Source organism: Eleutherodactylus coqui, chromosome 4, assembly GCF_035609145.1.
Source record: "Eleutherodactylus coqui strain aEleCoq1 chromosome 4, aEleCoq1.hap1, whole genome shotgun sequence".
Lineage (NCBI taxonomy): Eukaryota > Metazoa > Chordata > Amphibia > Anura > Eleutherodactylidae > Eleutherodactylus > Eleutherodactylus coqui.
This window is the reverse complement of record NC_089840.1, coordinates 149,074,224-149,095,760: the sequence shown is the minus strand read 5'-3', so window position 1 is coordinate 149,095,760 and position 21,537 is coordinate 149,074,224. Positions and strand designations below refer to the sequence as shown.

General features: G+C 48.9%; 1 protein-coding gene across 4 annotated transcripts in view; it reads left to right on the top strand.

Moving 5' to 3' along the window:
* The first annotated feature begins 988 nt into the window (after positions 1–988).
* The window catches only part of CCND3 (cyclin D3), a 30,222-nt gene continuing 9,673 nt past the window's right edge, over positions 989–21,537 (top strand). Inside the window, exons 1-2 of one of the 4 annotated variants that reach the window (XM_066598705.1) lie at positions 989–1,149; positions 1,332–1,490. Coding sequence is in view for 2 of the 4 variants with exons in the window: in XM_066598701.1 (XP_066454798.1) it covers positions 15,671–15,832 (162 nt within the window). In the remaining 2 variants the exon portion in view is untranslated. Of the gene's footprint in view, positions 1,150–1,331; positions 1,491–15,534; positions 15,573–15,644; positions 15,833–21,537 lie in introns of those variants that run through there. The other 3 variants (XM_066598704.1, XM_066598702.1, XM_066598701.1) reach the window with 3 other exon arrangements.

Below are 21,537 nucleotides of genomic sequence, written 5' to 3'. Positions count from 1 at the left end.
ATTCATGTTGGGTCCCAAATAGAAGTCAATAGCCATACATAAAACTGACTTGCGCACAAGCGCAAAATAAATTTATCTAAAAGTTACTACCATGAAAATGACTTCCATTGCCGCAAGAACAGAATAATTAAAAACTACAAGCAGTTTAAATTGAGTCTTTCAGCAATGATATGCTGCCCTCTGTGAGGGCAACATGAATTAGTGGCAATCACAGATTTCAATGGTGTGTCCAGGCCCAGACTGATAATCTACCCTAGCTGCTGTTAGGGACTCTGAGCGTTGGACCCACTGTGCTAACTAACCAGCCTGGCTTTTGGACCAGACCTGGTGTGGCTGGTAGCTGACCCCATTTGCAAGGCAATCGCAAGTGAGGAATCTTGCCCTAAGCTAATCAGGAAAATAGGAAGACCCCTGCCTAAAAGCAGGGTAGGTGTCCTGATAAAAACGGCCCCACTGTCTTCACCTCGGACACAGGGACGATGTACTGAACACAGGGGACACAAAACAGTACTGACTTACCACAGAGACAAGAATGATGCACAGACTAGAAGGAAATGAACAATGCACACAGGCAAAGAACATACAGATTAAACAGATGCAGGATCAAATAGGACAAAACAGTCCTGAGACAGGTGACCTAGATGTGCTGGGTGTCTGAGACAAACACACAACAATACTGAGGCAAAGATGGAAGATACCCAGCTCAGCTAAATAGGGAGGTAACTACCAATTAAGCTGCAGCTGGGCTGTGAGCACTGAGCAGGGTTAACTGGTGCAGTGCTGATATAAAACAGAAGCAAAGAATACATTCATACAGAAGAAATAGAATGATGCCCAAGTCTGACTAAAGCAGCAAGAGGGCGGTTGACACGGGTAGCAGAACTAACAGCTGGTGTGTAAACCACAGCTATGGGCAGATTAAAGGGAGGGGCCATTAGAGTAGACCCAGGAAGTAGCAAGGAAATGTGAATTAGCAGTGGGTTTAGTTGAATCATAGTGCAGCGTGGAGAAAGGAAATGTAGAAGGAAAGAAAATGCCAGGAGTCGAGAAAGGGAATGAGAGAAGTGAATAGGAACCGAGCAAGACGCTGCAAGCAACATGAAGGTCCAAAGTGGCAGAGGACGAGCAAGCCCAGGAAAAAAAGTTTAGGTGAGACCAGAAACATTTGTACACTACAGCTACTAGCCTCAATCACCCATAAGCAGTAAACTTCCCCAACTAAAGCCACAACGTACCCTTAAAGGCACACCCAAAATGAGATTGTACTAACCTTTTTTCACTCCTCCCCACCACTGCGTTAATCCCCAGAGTCTCTGCTTACTTCCATGTAGGACAGTCATGTGCTGCCCAAGTGTATGACCGCTGCAGCCAATCCCTGGCCATAGAAAGGTCACACACTTAAACAACAGTCAACACACTACCCAGAAGTGAGTGGAAACCCTGGGGACCAGAGCAACAAGGGTCAGAGCAGTAAGGGAGTGACGAAAGAGGTAAGTGTAGGCTGTTTTTTATCCAGCGATTTTAGTTTTTTTTAATGTAGCCAATAGACCACCTCTTTATGAGTCAATGTACAGTCCCCTCTAAGCTCTGACAAAGCAGAAGGATCTCTAGCCAAAGCTGTTCTTCCAGCAACATTGGCCAAAAGGATGTAAGATTCACTATTGTGATCTGGAGTCCACAAATAAGGGGTCTGGGGACTACAATGAGGGGGTTTGGTGACAACTATCAAGGCCTGTCTACAATTAAGGGTGCAGTCCCACAATATGGGATCTGCATTCGGGCAAAACTACGGCCACCCATAGCAGCTAGTGGCTGAGAATTCTTGCGAGCAACATTTTTAAGATTAAGTGACCAAGGGTAGGTGGGATAGTGGGTACATAGTTACCACTTCTTGGGGCAGTATCATAAGGGGTCTGCAATTAATTAAGGTTTCTTGTCTAGTTCTAGATTAATTTACGTGTTGAATCTGACTTCTGAATTTATTTCTAATGCTACAGTGGTCGGGGATAGCTGCAGAGGCGACGAGACAAAGATGTCTAATGCAAAATATGCATCAGGTAGTATACATTATTAGACTAAAGGCCCATTTACACGTAACAATTCTCGCTCAAAATTCATTAGAATGAATCTGAGTGATAATTATTTAGTGTGAATGTGAAAAAAATCATTCACTTGTCGTTCGCGGTTGTTTAACCCCTTAACGACTGCCCCATTGGGAAACTACGTCCTCAGTAAGTGGGCTTTAATCCTAGAGGACGTAGTTTTATGCATCCTCTTTGGATTAATGCCCACTTGCCTGAGGACGTGACAGCTCCATGCTGTCGGTGCCCGCAGGTAGCCGACAGCATGGAGCTGTCATCCCAGGATGCGGGCAGTCCCCCCCCCCCCCCCCGGTATTGCGATCGGCGCTATCCAATAGATAGCGCCGATCGCAAAAAAGTAAGTAAAACAGTGAAAAAAGTTAGATATTCAGCTGCCCTGATGGATCCGATCCATCAGGGCAGCTGAAAATACTCACCCGCCTTCTACCCGCTGCCCGCTGATCTGGTCCTCCCGGACCCGCCGCAGGCCATCTGCGCATGCGTGCCAGACGATGACGTCACGCGCACGCGCAGAAGCCCGGGAGCCCCCGGCAAATTTAAAAACTCCTGGCTCCCGGCTCCTGAAGGTAGCCAGGAACCAGGAGGTGTTACCGGGGACTGCTGTGAGTGGTCCCCGGGCACGCGATCGCCGCTATTCACGAAAAAGTTAAAAAAAGTTTTAAAAAAGTAAAGTTTCACCTCTCCTCATGGATCGGATCCATGAGGGGAGGTGAAAATACTCACCTCGGGTCCTCTGCGATGTCCCGATGTCCCGGGACCCGAAGTGCCCGTCTGCGCATGCGCGCCCGATGATTGACATCGGGCGCGTGCACAGAGGGGCTCGAGCCCCGGGAAATTTAAAATCCCCCTGCTCCAGGCTGCCATGTGTAGCCAGGAGCAGAGAGATGTCACCAGGGACATGATCACTGTTATCCAATGGATGACAGTGATCATGTAAAGTAAAAAAAAAAAAAGGGTACAAAGTAAAAAAAAAAGTTTAAAAACGTTTTAAAAAGTTAAAAAAGCTTGCATTTCATCTCCCCACACGGATCATATCTGTGAGGGAGGATGAAATGACGTACCTAAGGCCCACGGATTTATCCGCGGACCTTACCCCAGCTTCTGCGCACGCCGCCGTCGCCACAATGGCAGGCGCATGCACAAAAGCTGTGGTAATTTAAAATCTCCCTGTTCCTGGCTACAAAACTTAGCCGAGAGCCTGGAGATTTCACGGGGGGCCTCGGTGAGCGGTTCCCGGTCACGTGTTCGCCATTATCCAATGGATAATGGCGATCACGTAAAAGTAAAAAAAAAGGGGAAGGTTCATCTCTGCTCACCGATGTGATCGGTGAGAGGAGATGAAACTTTTTACCGGAGGCCTCCGTATTTGCACCCCGACGCGATCTTCCTCCGTGAACTTTCCCGGATTCTGCACATGCGACCGCCGGCAAAACACCGGACACATGCGCAGGAGGCGGGGAGCCCAGGAAAATTAAAATCTCCTTGCTCCCAGGCGACCAATGGTCGCCGAAGGCCTGGAGCAGTGACGGGTGGCCTCGTTGAGCGGTCCCTGGTCACGTGATAAAAAGGTAGCGATCTAACATAGGTCGGTCTCACATGACCGGATAGGAATTACGGATTCCGCATGCGTCTGATCCGCGGTATTACGCAGATCAATCGCATTGGATTACACAATTCCGCTCACATTAGTGGGTCGGAATTGTGTAATCCACTCGCAGAAAAGAGAACGCAGCATGTTCTATTTTACCGCGGATATGCGCAACATAGAGCCCATTGTGCTCCATGGTCGCGAATATACCCGCTGCCCATACGCAACTACATTGTATACGGACTGCGGGTACCCGCGTCATCGCTAAGCGACGGTGCGGGAAATGCAAACAAAAAAAAAGTACTGCGCATGACCGCCTGTGTGAGTAGGCAGTTATGCGCAGTACATTACGCGGCCGTACGCAGGGTCACAGCCGGGCTCACAGCTGGGATACGCTGCGGGCCTCCGCAAGCGGATTCCACCTACGGCTGCGTGAGCCCGGCGTTATTCAGACCGCTACCTGTAATACGCAATTTACAAGAAGCCCCGGGAACGCTTGCCTTCATGCAGTTCCAGGAGCACCTTGTTGAACGCCTTCTGTGTGAGACCGCCGCACCTCATCAAGCTTACGGAGACTCACGGAACGCCACTTTTTACACCCCATACCCGCCACTGAGGTCAAGAAATATCCCCAAAAAGCATGAGAGGAGGGGGAATACCGGTTTTATTGCCCCATGTACCCATCCCAACCAGCCTCCGTAATTACCCCTGTCTTTGGAAATACTACACAGTTCACATTATTACTTTTATCTAAGATTTAGGGAACGCCGAAAAGGGTGCGGAGTGTGTGGGGATATTTTTTTTAAGTGTCAATTTTTATTCCGTACAAATGAGCAATGGGGCCTGGAATTTATTCAGTTGTGCCCTGCAATCCAACGGGTGTTCCCTCCATTATGGGCCTAGCCATGTGTCCTGTAAGTAGATTAGGGCCCCAATGGGTATGTTTTTGAACACGGGACAAACAGGGGTATCCATTTTGGGGTGAATGTCTTCATTTCTATGTACACTGTACAAAAAAAACAGTTTTTAAATTGACGAAATTGCCAAAAAAATGAAAATCATAATTTTTTCCTTCTGCTTTGCTTAGATTTATTCAAATACTGTGGGGTCAAAATACGCAGTACACCCCTAGATGAATTTGTTAAGGGGTCTAGTTTTTAAAATGGGGTCAGTTGTGGGGGTTCTTTATCGTTTTGGCCGCTCAATGGCTCTACAAGTGGGAAAGGGGGCCTGGAATTTATTCAGTTGTACACTGAAATCCAACGGGTGCTCCTTCTATTATAGGCCTAGCCATGTGTCCTTTAAGTAGATTAGGGCCACAATGGTTATGGTTCTAAACACGGGACAAACAGGGGTATCCATTTTGGGGTGAAAGTCTTCATCCGTATGTGAGCTGTACAAAAAAAACAGTTTTTAAATTGATACAACTGCCAAAAAAATGAAAATTGTAATTTTTTTCCTATTGCTTTGCTTAGATTTATTCAAAAATTGTAGTGTAAAAATACACAGTACTCCCCTAGATAAATTCGTTAGGGGGTTTACTTTTCAAAATGGGGTCATTTGTTGGGGTACTCTGTCGTTTTGGCTGCTCAAGGGCTCTACAAGTGTGCTATGGGGCCTAAATCACCTTCATGCTAAATTTCTGTTCTGAAAGCCACCGACTACTCCTTTCATTTCGTTGTGCATCCAGACAAAAGATTAGGGCCACAATGGGTATGTCTCTGAACACGGGACAAACAGGGGTATCTATTTTGGGGTGCAAGTCTTCATTCATGTGTGTGCTGTACAAAAAAAGCAGTTTTTAAAATGACAGAATTGCCAAAATAATGAAAATCACATTTTTTTCCTTTTGCTTTGCTTGAATTCATTCAAAAACCGTGGGGTCAAAATGGGCAGTACACCCCTAGATAAATTCGTTAAAAGGTGTAGTTTTCAAAATGGGGTCACTTGTGGGGGTTCTCTTTGGTTTTGGCCGCTCAAGAGCTCTACAAATGTGCCATGGGGCCTAAAACGCCTTCAAGCAAAATTTATGTTCTGAAAGACACCGACTACTCCTTTCGTTTTGGGCCCTGTTGTGCATCCAGACATAAGATTAGGGCCACAATGGGTATGTCTCTGAACACGGGACAAACAGGGGTATCCATTTTGGGGTGCAAGGCTTCATTCATCTGTGTGCTGTACAAAAAAAGCTGTTTTTAAAATGACAGAATTAACAAAAAAACGAAAATCACATTTTTTTCCTTTTGCTTTGCTTGAATTCATTCAAAAACTGTGGGGTCAAAATGGGCAGTACACCCCTAGATAAATTCGTTAAGGGGTCTAGTTTTCAAAATGGGGTCATTTGTGGGGGTTCTCTTTGGTTTTGGCCGCTCAAGAGCTCTACAAAGGTGCTATGGGGCCTAAAACGCCTTCAAGCAAAATTTATGTTCTGAAAGACACCGATTACTCCTTTCATGTTGGGTCCCGTTGTGCATCCAGACATAAGATTAGGGCCACAATGGGTATATTTCTGAACACTCTTTTTACAACCAAAATGAAGTACAACATGTGGCGAAAAACGAATGCCAGAATCACTTGGATATGTAAAGCCTTTACGGAGTTATGCTACGTTGAACGACGCATGTCAGATTTCCAAAATTTGGCTCCGTCACTAAGGCGCAAACAGGCCTTGTCACTAAGGGGTTAAGTTGACTTTTTTCAGTCAGTTTAAAAAAACTTTGTTGGCTCGCCAGCTTCTCGTCCCATGTAAATGCTTCCCGGTCAGCGTTTCACATAGGATGTGAACCACTGAGCGAGAAGCGGATGAGAAGCCCGCAATCTGGCGGCAAGTCTTTCTGAGTAAACACTCTGCACAAGTGCTGACGACCTTAGTGGTGACATCAGCTCCTACAGTTGTTTGAAAGGCTGTTGGCCCGTGTAAGAGGGGCTTAAGACAGGACACCTGCTGTGATTGGCATGGGCTGTCCAAGTGAGAAGCGCTGGTTAGTGAGAGCGGTGTGTAATGTGTAAGACTACCAATGGATACTAATGCAAAATATGCATCAGGTAGTCAGAGAAGCACTTCAGACATCTTGTCCACACCCTGGGGGTCGTTTTAACCCCTAGACACCACAGGGCGTAAGTTTGCATCCTGGCTGGGGGCACTTAATGCAACAGGATGTAAACTTACATCCTGTGGATAGCGTGGGCTCAGAAGTGAGCCTGCAACATCCCGTAGCAGGAGCCAGCTCACACCGATAGCCGGCCTCCCGCTGCAAGAGTGGGGATTGATGAGAACATTGATCACTGCTCTTAACCCCTTACATGTACATCATGGAATGTAAAGGGTTTGTCATGTAATTGTGGAGGGCCAATGGGTTGCCATGGCAACAGGACGCCACACATTGACAACGGACCTGCGATCATTATTGTGAGCGATAATGCATTGGTGTACAATGCATCATCATTGCGAATAGAGCTTTTATGGTTCAAGTCCCCTACAAGGGCATAAAAATGTAAAAAATAAAATAAAAATTGTGTAAAAAAAAACAAAAAAAAAAAAACCTCTTAGCGCACTTTCCCTTTGTATAAAAAAATGTGTTTAAAACTCCCACATTATCGTATCCGTAACAATCTGTACAATAAATTATTTTATGCATTTTGCCTACCAAAAACACAATAAAAGTGCTAAAAAAGCCATATGTGCCCCAAAATGGTACCAATAAAAACTACAGCTGGTCACGTGAAAACAAGCCCTCGCAGAGCTCCATCAATGGAAAAATAAAAAAGTTATGGGACTTTGAATGCAATTGAAAAAAAAAGGGAGTTTTACTGTGCAAAAGTGGAAAAACCTAAAACACAGTAATAATTTTGGTATCCGTGTAATCGTACTGACCTGCAAAAAAAATGGATCTTGTCATTTATGCTGCATGATTAACACTGTAGCAAAAAAAATAAAAACAATGGCAGAATTTATGTTTTCTCTCCCTGCCATCATAAAAAGTTTTATATAAAACTTGTACAATACATTATATGCACCCAAAAATACTAGCAATAAAAACAACAATTCACTGTGCAAAACACAAGGTCTCATACAGCCGTGTCGACGAAAATATAAAAAAGTTATGGCTTTTGAAATGTGAAGACAAAAATCCCCCCAAATCGTTGCTTCTTTATGGCCAAAATAGGTCTTAAGCCTGCTGCCACACAGGCAGCTGTAAAAACGCCACCAGTAAACATGGCGTTCACAGCATTTCCAAAGGCGTTCAACAGCGTTTTTTAATGCACCATGTCATTGCAATGGGTGATGAGATGCATTTTTAAATGCTAAAACGCACTAAAATAGAGCAATGTTCGAAAATCGCAGCTTTAGAAACGCCAATGAAATCAAAGGAGGCGTTTTGCAGCATTTAACGCAGCGTTTGAAACCCAATAGAAAGGCCACGCTAAACACTGTAAAAAATGTTCTGCGTCAGAGTGGCCTTAGGGGTTAATAGTCCACCTTCTCTTTCAGTGTTGTATGCTGTTGTCTAGCATTACTGGTGCTCAGCAGATAGCTTATCTCTCTTGGTTAAATTCACACCTCCCAATCTTCTCCAATCAGAAGGCTGGATATAAGGGGCCGGTCTGGGAGCTCGCAGTCTCATGTCAGATGTTTCAAGGCTTCAGTACATCTAATTGTGCCATTACTAATACTAGATGCCAACTTGGTGGCCTCAGACAAATATACGCATGCGCACTGTATATATATACACATCCAAATATATCCCTGCAGATAAAAGATATATGCCTGGATACACAGCGAATGGCAGCTTCACCAGGGACAACATTTGGTGACACATTTGACCTCCTTTGGCCTTCAGAACAACAATTCATGCTGTTTGTGTCAAATTCTGACCCTCCCAAGACAGTGCGACAGTAAACTGGACTCCTCTGACCGAGCCATGTATCTCAGTGATTCACTTTTCGCGCTCTTTCACCCACCTTAGTCTTGCACTTCTGTTTTTTTAACACTACTGGCACTTTAACTGGTTGTCGTCTGTTACAGGCCACCCGTGCTAAGGACCAGCAAGTTGTGGATTCAGACACATTAGTTAAAGGGGTTGTCCCGCGCCGAAACGGGTTTTTTTTTTCAACCCCCCCCCCCGTTCGGCGCGAGACAACCCCGATGCAGGGAAGTAAAGAAAGTTTACCGGAGCGCTTACCTTAATCCCCGCGCTCCGGTGACTTCTATACTTACCTGTGAAGATGGCCGCCGGGATCCTCTGTCTTCGTGGACCGCAGCTCTTCTGTGCGGTCCACTGCCGATTCCAGCCTCCTGATTGGCTGGAATCGGCACGTGACGGGGCGGAGCTACACGGAGCCGCTCTCTGGCACGAGCGGCTCCATAGAAGACTGCTGAAGACCCGGACTGCGCAAGCGCGGCTAATTTGGCCATCGGAGGCCAAAAATTAGTCGGCACCATGGAGACGAGGACGCCAGCAACGGAGCAGGTAAGTAAAAAACTTTTTATAACTTCTGTATGGCTCATAATTAATGCACAATGTATATTACAAAGTGCATTAATATGGCCATACAGAAGTGTATAGACCCACTTGCTGCCTCGGGACAACCCCTTTAAAGCTCAAGCATTATATTTCGCTGCATTTTTTTTCGCCTGTTCATCAGAATGATTCTTGACAACCTCCTCTGACCCCTTTAGTCAAGTAGCTTACATCCACAGGATCCTCTTTTAGGGCTCATTCACACTGGCGATCGCAATTTTGCACCGGCAAAAATTGCAACAAAATCGCATCTTTGTTCCCTCGATTTTTGAGCATCAGTGATGCTTTTACCTGAGAATATTCTCGCATTGCAGCTGCCCGCGATTTTCTCGCGCGAAATTCGATTGCAGTTTCTAATGTTAAAAACGTATCACATCACACGAAAATCGCAAGTTTGTGCATTGCGATGTGATAAAAATGAGGCTCCATAGGGAAACAGGAGAGATTTTTAAAAAATCAAAAAACGCAGAAAGATAGGGCATGCTGCAATTTTTCTTTTTTTTTCACTCCATATCGCATGAGTAAAACATCTCAAATGGAAATGAAACCATTGAAAATGATTGGATTAATTATTCTGCATTTTCACTCACTCTTGTATTGAAAATCGTGCAATTTTATTGCAAGTGTGAAGGCAGCCTTAGGCCTCATGTCCAGGGGCAGGTCGTATTCCGCGGGCGAGAGCCCGCAGCGGAATCCCACCTGCCCGTGGCAAAAGGACACTGCTTACCTATCCGGATCTTCTGCATGGCTGTGCAGGTCCCTCTATCTTCTCCAATGTAGATGTGGGCTGGCGTGCCGCTGCATATGCGCCGTGGAGTTTTTTCTTTTAAATCTCGCGCTTTCCCGCAGGAACCCCGGCATGTCCACAGTGTCAGCTGCAGACTTGCCGCGGATGATACGGTTTTCATTAACTTCAAAGGAAGACATCCGTGCAGGACCCACAGAAAAATAGAGCATACTGCGTTTTTATCCCCGTGCCTGCGATCAGCAAATCGGAAAAAATGACATCCGCAGGTATTTAATTACCTGCGGATGCCCAGTGATTGCCTGAATGAACTGCGGATCGCACATGTGGGTGACACGTGTGGATTCTGCAATTCAATTATTTCCATTGACATGAGGCCTTTAGGGTAGTTTTAACTCCATCAAACATGAACATGTGGCAATAGCTTCATACATCTGAAGGCGTATTGACCGATTTACATTTTTTAGCATTGAAAGGGGACGGGTCTGGTGATTCTTATGAATTTTATGTAATTTGCAATTTTTCACACCAAAAAAAATATGATATGTGAAGCAAAAATTAGTTTTCACCTTGAAGGCTCCTTCACATGGCCGATGTGATATTTTTGGTCATACGCGTCGCGGCCACATCGCAGCCGAAAATAGCATGTACGAGGGAAAGCCGCCTTCAAGTTGCGGCTACATCTCTCTCTTTGTCGCCCGTTAAGATGGCCGGGGCTGCGGCACATATACACTGCAGCCTGGAATACCGTTGGGTGGGGGAAGAGAGTTTAGCTCTGCTGAACTCCCCCTCTCCGCCCCTTGCCGGATGTCAGCAAAGGGAGGGGGCGGGACAGGCAGCAGCTAGTATGCTAATCTCTTGCCCCATCCTGCATCCTCCCTTTGCCGGCAGCCAGCAAAAGTCAGAGAGTGGGAGGGAGTTTAGCAGAGATGCTGCTAAATTCCCTCCCACTTCCCTTTTCCGGCAGCTCCCATAGGAGTCTATGGGACCGGCCGCTGTATTCCGGCCAAAGATCTATCTTTTCCGGTCAGCGGAAAAGCGTGTGTGTTATTTTTACCAGACAGCCGATTTTACGCCCCCAAAATCGCCCATCTGAACAAATGCATTGTAATCTAATGCTTCAGATGGTCGAGAGTTTTGGCCAGCGTTTTATTGCAACAAAATCACTGCGATAAAACACCCATGTGTATGTAGATTAAGACTGATCTCACACGATTTGATTTGAATTGCGAATTCCGAGAGCGGAAAATTAAATGCAACATGTTCTATTTTATTGTGGATATCCACCATATAAAGCCCACTGTGTCACAGATATACCTGCAGCGCATACACAACGTAGGTGCATCATTGTAAGCAAAGGCAAAGGTAATATAACAAAAAAGAAAAACGTGCGCTGTACATGACCACCTGTGTGAGTACGCAGTCATGTGCAGTACAATTTTGCGGCTGTATGCAGGGCCACAGCTGGGCTCACAGCTGAGATCTTCTGCACGCCTCTGCAAGTGGATTCCCCTTATGGCCATGTGAGCCCGACCTGTCAGATATTAACTCCTATTAACACTATGTGGCATGGATTTGGGGCGCTGGAAGCATGCAGTTAGTAATCAGTGCCATTTTTGTATGGCAGAATAATGAAGCAGGTTAAAAGCTGTGCCCGCAGCATCAGCCAATGGCAGTGGCTAATTTCACTTAACACACACGGGTAGCAGATAGCTTCACATCCTACCGCTAGTATTGCAGGCGTAGGTGTAGTGCTCATTAAAATCAAATTACAACTGCTCCTCTACTTACGAGCACCGACTACTACACAATTTGCCTGGAAAGTCCCATAAATATGGCAGCCTGGGCATGACCTAATAGGTGCCCATCAGTTTGTCCCAACGCCTAGATCCATGTGTACACAGATGGCAGAGACATGCCTACTACTGCAGTCAACCCAGTAAAAATGGGCAGACTAGATGCACGGGACACATTAGATGGACATTCTGAGAAGGATTAGAGGAACACCGAGGGAGCTTGAACTGGAATCTGGCGGCATTACGTAGACCGGGGTCACAACCTTTTTTGGTGTGTGGGCTGCATTGTCATGTTGTACCTTAAAGGGGTTGTGCGGTGTCAAGATAACATTTTTTAAAGGCTAATTATGAGTTGAAATTTAAAAAAATAAAGCATACTCACCTGTTTTCACCCCCCTAGGACTACCCCCGCATTATTCCCATTCTCCCCCACTGGGAGTCAGCTGACCACTGCAGCGTCACTGTCCCGAGCTCAATGCAGGCGAGTACGCTTTATTTTTTTATTTTAACTCAGGCCTAGCACTTAAAAACTTCTATCTTGAAACCACACAAAGCTCTATTAATGCAGTCATAGTGTTACATTACTGAGTAATGCCATCGTGAAGTACGCACATTTATGTGTTTAGTTCTTCAAAGATTTTTGGGAGGGAATAACGCAAAAAAAGTGCTACATGCATAAATCATAGAACAATATATAGACAATGGGGCTATATGGAATACAAGTCACAGCAAGCATGTGGAGCAGGACCATGTGGGACGCAAATAACAGCCTAAGGGCTCATGCCCACGGACGGAGCAGGATACACCCGCGGATTAACGTCGTGGGAGTAACGTGGTGGTAAACAAAAAGTGCCCACTGGTGATCGCGGAAAATGAGCTACTTTCCGCGATCTCTATTAATAGTATATTAATGGAGACCTCTGCTGAAAAACACGTTGAAATAGAATATCCCGCTATTTTTTTCCGCAGCGAAAATCCGCTGCAGAATCACGCATGTGAGCACTGACAGGCAGAAAAGCTATTGGGTTCAATAGAACCTAATAGCTGCGTTATTCCGCCGTGGGGAACGCGGCAGAAATCCGTCCGTGGACACCCTTATGGGCACAGATAATAGATATAGCACAAAGTCAGCAAATTCATATGGGGTGCAGATAACTGACCCACACAACAAGTGAATAGTACAACCAAACTGTGGTAAAAAATAGTCCTATGGAGCCATACAGAACAAGACCGAGCCGTACAGAGCCACACCGAGCCGTACAGAGCAAGACCGAGCCGTTCAGAGCCACACCGAGCCGTACAGAGCAAGACCGAGCCGTTCAGAGCCACACCAAGGTCATATCATGCTGTGGGTGCCCATTGTGGGATCCACTATTAGCAGGCTGCCCTTACTGATCAGAACCAATTGCTATATTCAGCATTGCCTGGCATCTTTATCATCTGCCCCACATCATTTCCCTGCCTCTCAGTACTAATGTTCCCTTCTGTGCCCCCAAAGTGCTACCAACAGCAATGCAATCAATGCAATAAAGCCCCCTCTGTAATTGTGTTTACTCTGTATCCTCTCAAAGCAATTGTGCACATTTTTGCACTCTAAGTAATTGAGTCCCCTTCAAAGAAACTGTGCCACCTCAAAGCAATTGTGCCCTCTCTGTGTCCCCAATGTAATAGTGACACCAAAGTAATAGTGCTTCTTTGTGGAGCACAAAGAAATTTTGCCCACTCTCTGTCCCCTCAAAGCAATTGTGCTCCCTCTGTGTCTCCAAATTGTGCCACCAGAGTATTAGTGCCCGCTCTTTTCCCAAAGCAATTGTGCCCTCTCTGTGCCACCTCAAAGCAATTGCACTCTCTCTGTATCCCCAATGTAATAATGCCACCAAAGTAATTACTTTGTGGCACAAAGTAATTTTGCCTGCTGTGTCTCCTCAAAGTAACTGTGCTTCTTCTGTGCTCCTAAAAAGTGCCAAGAGAGCAACAGTGCTCTGCTCCCTCTGTGTCCCAAAGTAAATGTTCCCCCCCAAATAATTGTGCCTTTTCTCTGTCCACTCCAATTGTGCCCCTTTGTATCACTAAGTATTAAAGGGCTGCAGTTAGTCTGACATGCCATAAACCTCATGCTGCAGCCAATGACAAAGTGCAGTGATCATTCCTATGCTGTTATTGGCTGCAGCAGCCTTTTTAGGGACAGCACAGACGGACTGCAGCCTGTAAACTACGTCACTAGGTAATCCCAGAGCCGCTGGCAGAGGGCACGCAGAGAACGGGGAATATGAGCTATTTATTATGCGTGCCACACAGGGGACCTGTTTTATAAGGAACATTTATCTCTGACAACCCCTTTAATACCTCTCTGTGCCCCCCGAAAGTAACTGTGTCTGATGTGTGTCTCCTGAGTGCACTGTTCAAAGCTTCTATGACCCCTCTGTATCCCCAAACTAAGTGCCTGACGGACTGTAGCGGTACGACAGAATGACATGACTGCCTTGCACTGATCTGGGCTCTGTGCAGCATGCGGCCCGATTCCTTTCTGAGCCGGCCTCCTGCTCCCCAGCGGTCAGTGTACTAATCAGAGGGGAGCTGTGTAATGGGACGGAGGTCAGTGTGTTCATCCGAGTGGACGCGATGGGAGGCACACATGCTGTCCACTGGGTCGGGCGTCAGTGTGCTCATCGAATGGGAGGAGATGTGCTGCACGTATGCTGCGCACAGAAACGAGGGTCAGTGTACTCATCAGAAGGGAAGAGATGGGAGGCAAGTATGCTGTGCACTGGGTAGGGGGTCAGTGTGCTCATCGAATGGGAGATATGCTGAACATTTGCTGCCCACTGGGACGGTGGTCAGTGTACTGATGAAAGGGGAGGAGATATGCTGCACATATGTTGCGCACTGGGTCGGGAGTCAGTGTGCTCATTAGAGGGGAGGAGATGGGAAGCACGTATGCTGCGTACTGGGACGAGGGTCAGTGTACTCATCAGAGGGGAGGTGATGTGCTGCACATATGCTGCGCACTGGGTCAGGGTCAGTGTGTTCGTCGGGGGGGGGGGGGGGAGATGGGAGGCACGTATGCTGTGCACTGGGTCGGGGGCCAGTGTGCTCATCGGATGGGAGGAGAGTTGCTGCACGTATGCTGCGCACAGGGACGAGGGTCAGTGTACTCATCAGAAGGGAGGAGCTGGGAGGCAAATATGCTGCGTACTGGGATGGGGGTCAGTGTGCTCATCAGAGGGGAGGTGATGTGCTGCACATATGCTGTGCACTGGGTCAGGGTCAGTGTGTTCGTCGGGGGGGGGGGGGGGAGATGGGACGCACGTATGCTGCGTACTGGGACGGGGGTCCGTGTACTCATCAGAGGGGAGGAGATGAGAGGCACGTATGCTGTGCACAGTGTCGGGGGTCAGTGTGCTCATCAGATGGGAGGAGATGTGCTGCATGTATGCTGCGCACAGGGACGAGGGTCAGTGTACTCGTCAGAAGGGAGGAGATGGGAGGCACATATGCTGCGTAGTGGGACAGGGGTCAGTGTTCTCATCGGAGGGGAGGAGATGGGAGGCATGTATGCTGCGCACTGGGACGGTGGTCAGTGTACTCATCAAAGGGGAGGAGATATGCTGCACATATGCTGCTCACTGGGTCGGGAGTCACTGTGCTCATCGGAGGGGAGGAGATGGGAGGCACGTATGTTACGTACTGGAATGGGGATCAGTGTGCTTGTTGGTGGGGAGGAGATGGGAGGCACGTTGCTGCGCACTGGGACGGTGGTCAGTGTGCTCATCGGGTGGGAGGAGATGGGAGGCACGTATACTGCACACTGGGATGAGGGTCAGTGTACTCAACAGAAGGGAGGAGATGGGAGGCACGTATGCTGTGCACTAAGTAGGGGGTCAGTGTGCTCATCGAATGGGAGATGTGCTGCATGGATGCTGCGCACTGGGACGGTGGTCAGTGTACTAATCAAAACGGAGGAGATATGCTGCACATATGCTGCGCAATGGGTCGGGAGTCAGTGTGCTCATCGGAGGGGAGGAGATGGGAAGTACATATGCTGCGTACTGGGACGGGGGTCCGTGTACTCATCAGAGGTGAGAAGATGAGAGGCACGTATGCTGTGCACTGGCTCAGGGGTCAGTGTGCTCATCGGATGGGAGGAGATGTGCTGCACGTATGCTGTCCACAGGAAAGAGGGTCATTGTACTCGTCAGAAGGGAGGAGATGGAAGGCACATATGCTGCGTAGTGGGACAGGGGTCAGTGTGCTCATCGAAGGGGAGGAGATGGGAGGGATGTATGCTGCGCACTGGGACGGTGGTCAGTGTACTCATCGGAGGGGAGGAGATGGGAGGCACGTATGCTGCGCACTGGGACAGGGGTCAGTGTGCTCATCGGAGGGAAGGAGATGGGAGGCACGTATGCTGTGTATTGGGACGGGGGTCAGTGTGCTCATCAGAGGGGAGGAGATGGGAGGCACGTATGCTGTGTACTGCGTAGGGAGTCAGTGTGCTCATCGAATGGGGAGGAGATGGGAGGCACGTATGCTGCGCACCAGGACGGGGGTCAGTGTGCTCATCGGACAGGGGGAGATGGGAGGCACATATACTGTGCACTAGGATGGGGGTCAGTGTGCTCATCAGAGGTGAGAAGATGAGAGGCACGTATGCTGTGCACTGGCTCAGGGGTCAGTGTGCTCATCGGATGGGAGGAGATGTGCTGCGCGTATGCTGTGCACAGGAAAGAGGGTCATTGTACTCGTCAGAAGGGAGGAGATGGAAGGCACATATGCTGCGTAGTGGGACAGGGGTCAGTGTGCTCATCGAAGGGAAGGAGATGGGAGGGACGTATGCTGCGCACTGGGACGGTGGTCAGTGTACTCATCAAAGGGGAGGAGATGTGCTGCGCACTGAGTCGGGGTCAGTGTACTCATTGGAGGGGAGGAGATGGGAGGCATGTATGCTGCGCACCGGGACAGGGGTCAGTGTGCTCATTGAAGGGAAGGAGGTGGGTGGAACGTATGCTGTGTACTGGGACGGGGGTCAGTGTGCTCATCAGAGGGGAGGAGATGGGAGGCACGTATGCTGTACACTGCGTAGGGAGTCAGTGTGCTCATCGAATGGGGAGGAGATTGGAGGCACGTATGCTGCGCACCAGGACGGGGGTCAGTGTGCTTATCGGAGGGGGGGAGATGGGAGGCACATATACTGTGCACTGGGACGGGGGTCAGTGTGCTCATCAGAGGGGAGGAGATGGGAGGCACGTATGCTGTGTACTGAGACGGGGGTCAGTGTGCCCGTGGGGGGGGGGGGGGGGGGGAGATTGGAGGCACGTATGCTGCGCACTGGGACAGGGGTCAGTGTGGTCGTTGGGGGGGGTGGGATGAGAGGCACATATGCTGCAAACTGGGAAACTGCTGCACTGGCTGACACTGGTGAGTGGGCCCTTGAAACCCCTTACTTAGGGGCCCGATTGTGTGACTTTGGCAACCCCTATATCTATGCCATTGGGGTCTATGCTGTGCTTCACTTCTGCCTGGAGCTTATTTGAACTGGAGGCAAACAGTCCGATCCTCTGAAGTAGACCAGCCTGGTCTTACATGTAGACCCCACAGCCGTGGATCAGAGTTGGGGTCCGGTGTGGCCGAGCCCCCCTGATCTACTATGGCTGCAGGAGGCCAGTGAATACTATGATTAATGACACCACAGATGAGGTAGGAGTACCGGCAGCCATGGTCGGAAGTCCACCCATGCCGTGGATGAGCGCTCCTCACTGAACCTCCCAAGCCTGCCGTGTGCCCATCCCAGTCTCCACCGCTGAGCGCGGCTCTCCTCACAGCCCGCCCCCGGGTTACCGTGCTGCAATGGATGCTGGACTGGAGAGCTCAGCCCCAGATTGTGTCCGCGCCATGCTGGATCCGCATCTGCTCCGAGACCCCCGGGTCCTCATGAACCTTCTTGCCCATGAAAGGCGGCAAAAAGTGGACTTGGAGGGCTCTGCATGCCCGCAGCCGGAGGTGACGCTGGACGCGCGGAAGGAGCTGGCCTACTGGATGATACAGGTACTGGCCGTACAGGAGGCTCGGGGCGCCCAGCGGGCAGTGTGGGACAGGACAGGGCTCATCAGTGCGGCCGCCATATAGGACTGGGAGCAGTGCGTAGGGACTTGCTGCAGTTCAGGTGAGGCAACTCTCACACCTGCCTTAAGTTGAGTTCTCACACTGGCTCTGGGGTCAATTCAGGTGAGGCCACTCTCACACCTGCGTTAGGGTCAGTTTCGGTAAGGCTGCTCCCGCACCTGTTTTAGGGTCAGTTCAGATGAGGCCGCTCTTAAACGTGTCAGGGTAAATTCAGGTGAGGCCGCTCCCACATCTGTGTTAGGGTCAGTTCAGGTAAAGCTGCTCTAACACTGGCTCTAGTGTCAGTTTAGGTGAGGCCACTCTCACACCTGTTTTAGGGTCAGTTCAGGTGAGGCTGCTCTCACACCTGTTTTAGGGTCAGTTCAAGTGAAGCTGCTCTTACACCTGTGTTAGTTCAGGTGATGCTGCTCTCACACCTGGGTCAGGGTTAGTTCAGGTGAGGCGGCTCTCATACTGGCTCTAGGGTAAGTTCAGGTGAGGCGGCTCTCACATCTGCGTTAGGGTCAGTTCAGGTGAGGCGGCTCTCACATCTGCGTTAGGGTCAGTTCAGGTGAGGCGGCTCTCACATCTGCGTTAGGGTCAGTTCAGGTGAGGCGGCTCTCACATCTGCGTTAGGGTCAGTTCAGGTGAGGCGGCTCTCACACCTGCGTTGGGGTCAGTTCAGCTGAGGCGGCTCTCACACTGGCGTTAGGGTCAGTTCAGGTGAGGCTGCTCTCACACCTGCGTTAGGGTCAGTTCAGGTGAGGCGGCTCTCACACCTGCGTTAGGGTCAGTTCAGGTGAGGCCGCTCTCACACCTGCATTAGGGTCAGTTCAGAGTTTCTGTTTTTGCTGCTCCTGCCTTTTAGAGGTGAGAAACTGAAATAAAACAAATCCTTTTTTTCCCATTGATTTCAATGAGGTTTCAAAAAAATCTAAAGAAATGGTAAAATAGTGCAATCTGTAGCGTTCTCTTTTCATCCAAAAAAAAGCAAAACCTGATGGAAGAGAAGCAAACAGAAGGAGTGTGTGTGTATCACACTCATTGTCAGTAATTTTCCCCCCAGAAGGAATATATATATACACTCATTGTCGGTATCATCCCTCCCCCAAAAGGGATGAAACTTTCTCTGTGTGATTGTAATGTCGATGTAAGTAAGTGATTACAATATCAGCGCAAAAGGACCATTAATTGTGGAGACCTGACCCCTCGAAGGGCAATTAGTCAATATGATATCACATCCCAATAATGCGCTCCTCTCAGACTCTGGTAACGGCGTGAAATCTGTTATCTGCGTCGTAGAGGCGTCTAGTGCTCAACAAGCTCCACACAAGTTAAAGAAGAGGTCACTACACACAAGGAGCTGCAGCAACTGAGGAGCTTGACAAAGATCACATGGGTCAAAACGTTGCATCAAAAAGGAAATTACAGTTTTTGCACCACTCATACTGCTACTTCTCGAATTGCTATTTTGGAGGCACCGGCTCTGGCTTCCTGGTGGCTTGCCATGTATGTTTTTAACCTCAGCCATTTAGGCTAATGTTAATTGTGTGCTGCTGACTACAAGTGGAAATTGGAAGTGCTTAGTGGTAGCATCGGCACATCCTGCATAGAGTAGGCCCACGCCAAACAGAAGGGAATCGCTCAACTTTCTTCATTCTCCACTCACAAACCGATAATGTCTGCGGGGGTCACTCATGGACTTGAGAGCAGAACTTCTTGCACTCCTACTCTTAGACTGCCTCTACTCTCTCCGACACTCTTGCATAGACTAGCTAGCATGAACTCTCTCTGCATAGCATCATCGCACAGCGATTCTCCGCTCGCGGCCGGCAATTCGCAGCATGCTGAGAATTGCCGGGATTCTCCGCGCTGAGCCTATCTGTCAGATAACCTCACCGCGGAGATTCGTCTGCCGGCGCCTGCTCCCGGGGCCGCGGCTCCCATGGCAAAGATCCACCGCGGGATTTCATAACGCCCGTGGACAGGCACCATAACTTATTCAGTGCTGCAGAGATGCAATTTACAAACCAAATACACACTACAAATAAGACACTGGCAGGACAATGGTCTGAGATAGACATACTGTATAACATTATGGAGGGGCCCCACTAGTTCTGAGCCATTACCGAGCCTCCGAGAGTCTTTTATAGGCCAAGGGGGAACCACTTTTAGGATCTCAGGTGACAAGACCGTTCATCTAATCACGCCACAACTCTCATCATTTACATATCTGCCTGAGATGGAACTGCATGCCGGGGTTTACAGAAAAACGACAACTTCTTCTGGGGACGGGAATGTTTTTGACAGAGTGTATATTCATGGGGCGCTATGTCATCTAGTGCTTACCTGGATGAGGCATGTGGCTGAGGATGTGTTCACCCAGGACATAAATGCTATAAATTCACAGCATTTCTAGTGCAAGGTATGTGGCTAGGATTTCACATGATGTGGAAAAATTCAGTTTGGAGTCTGCTTAAAGGGGTTGTCCCGCGAAAGCAAGTGGGGTTATGCACTTCTGTATGGCCATATTAATGCACTTTGTAATGTACATTGTGCATTAAATATGAGCCATACAAAAGTTATTCACTTACCTGTTCCGTTGCTAGCGTCCTCGTCTCCATGGAGCCGTCTAATTTCAGTGTCTAATCGCCCGATTAGACGCGCTTGCGCAGTCCGGTCTTCTCCCTGGTGAATGGGGCCGCTCGTGCCGGAGAGCTGCTCCTCGTAGCTCCGCCCCGTCACGTGTGCCGATTCCAGTCAATCAGGAGGCTGGAATCGGCAATGGACCGCACAGAGCCCACGGTGCACCATGGGAGAAGACCTGCGGTCCACCGTGGGTGAAGATCCCGGCGGCCATCTTCGCAAGGTAAGTAAGAAGTCACCGGAGCGCGGGGATTCGGGTAAGTACTATCCGGTTGTTTTTTTTTAAACCCCTGCATCGGGTTTGTCTCGCGCCAAACGGGGGGGCTATTGAAAAAAAAAAAAAACCCGTTTCGGCGCGGGACAACCCCTTTAAGGCTGCCTGCACACGAGCGGAAATCCCTCGGCGGGATTTCCCGCGGGATCTCCGCCGCTCAAAGCCTGCATAGGAGTGCATTACAATACGCACTCCTATGCAGACGGCCGCGGTTTGGCCGCGCGAAATGTCGCGCGGCAAACAAACCGCGGCATGTCCTACTATTTTTGTGCGGGGCTCGCAGAGCCTCGCACAGATACGTCACTCACCCGGCTCCGGTCTGCGCATGCGCCGGCTGCCCGGCAGCCGGCACATGAAAGAGCCCGGGGCCGCCGGGCGCGGGTGAGTACACGCTCGTTTCTGCAGGCGCTCAGGTCGGGCCCCGCGGCGAGAATTCTCGCCGCCGGATCCGACCCGCTCATCTGCAGGCGGCCTAAAATTGACATACTGTGTGGGTTTACAGTTTGCAGCATGTCAGCTGTTGGCAGTGGGTGAGCTCTGTGGCTATTCTGCAGCATCAAGTGAGGATTTTTCCACTGAATATTTTCCAGTGCGGAAAATATGCCGCAAATACGACCTTGTGACCATACCCTGAAGGTCACGTATGCTTCAAAGAAGCTCCAGATAAAAAATAAGTTTATGTGTCTACAAGACCAATTAAAGGGGTATTCCCATCTGAGACAGTTATCCACTATATTGTGGATGAGGTGTAATTTAACGATC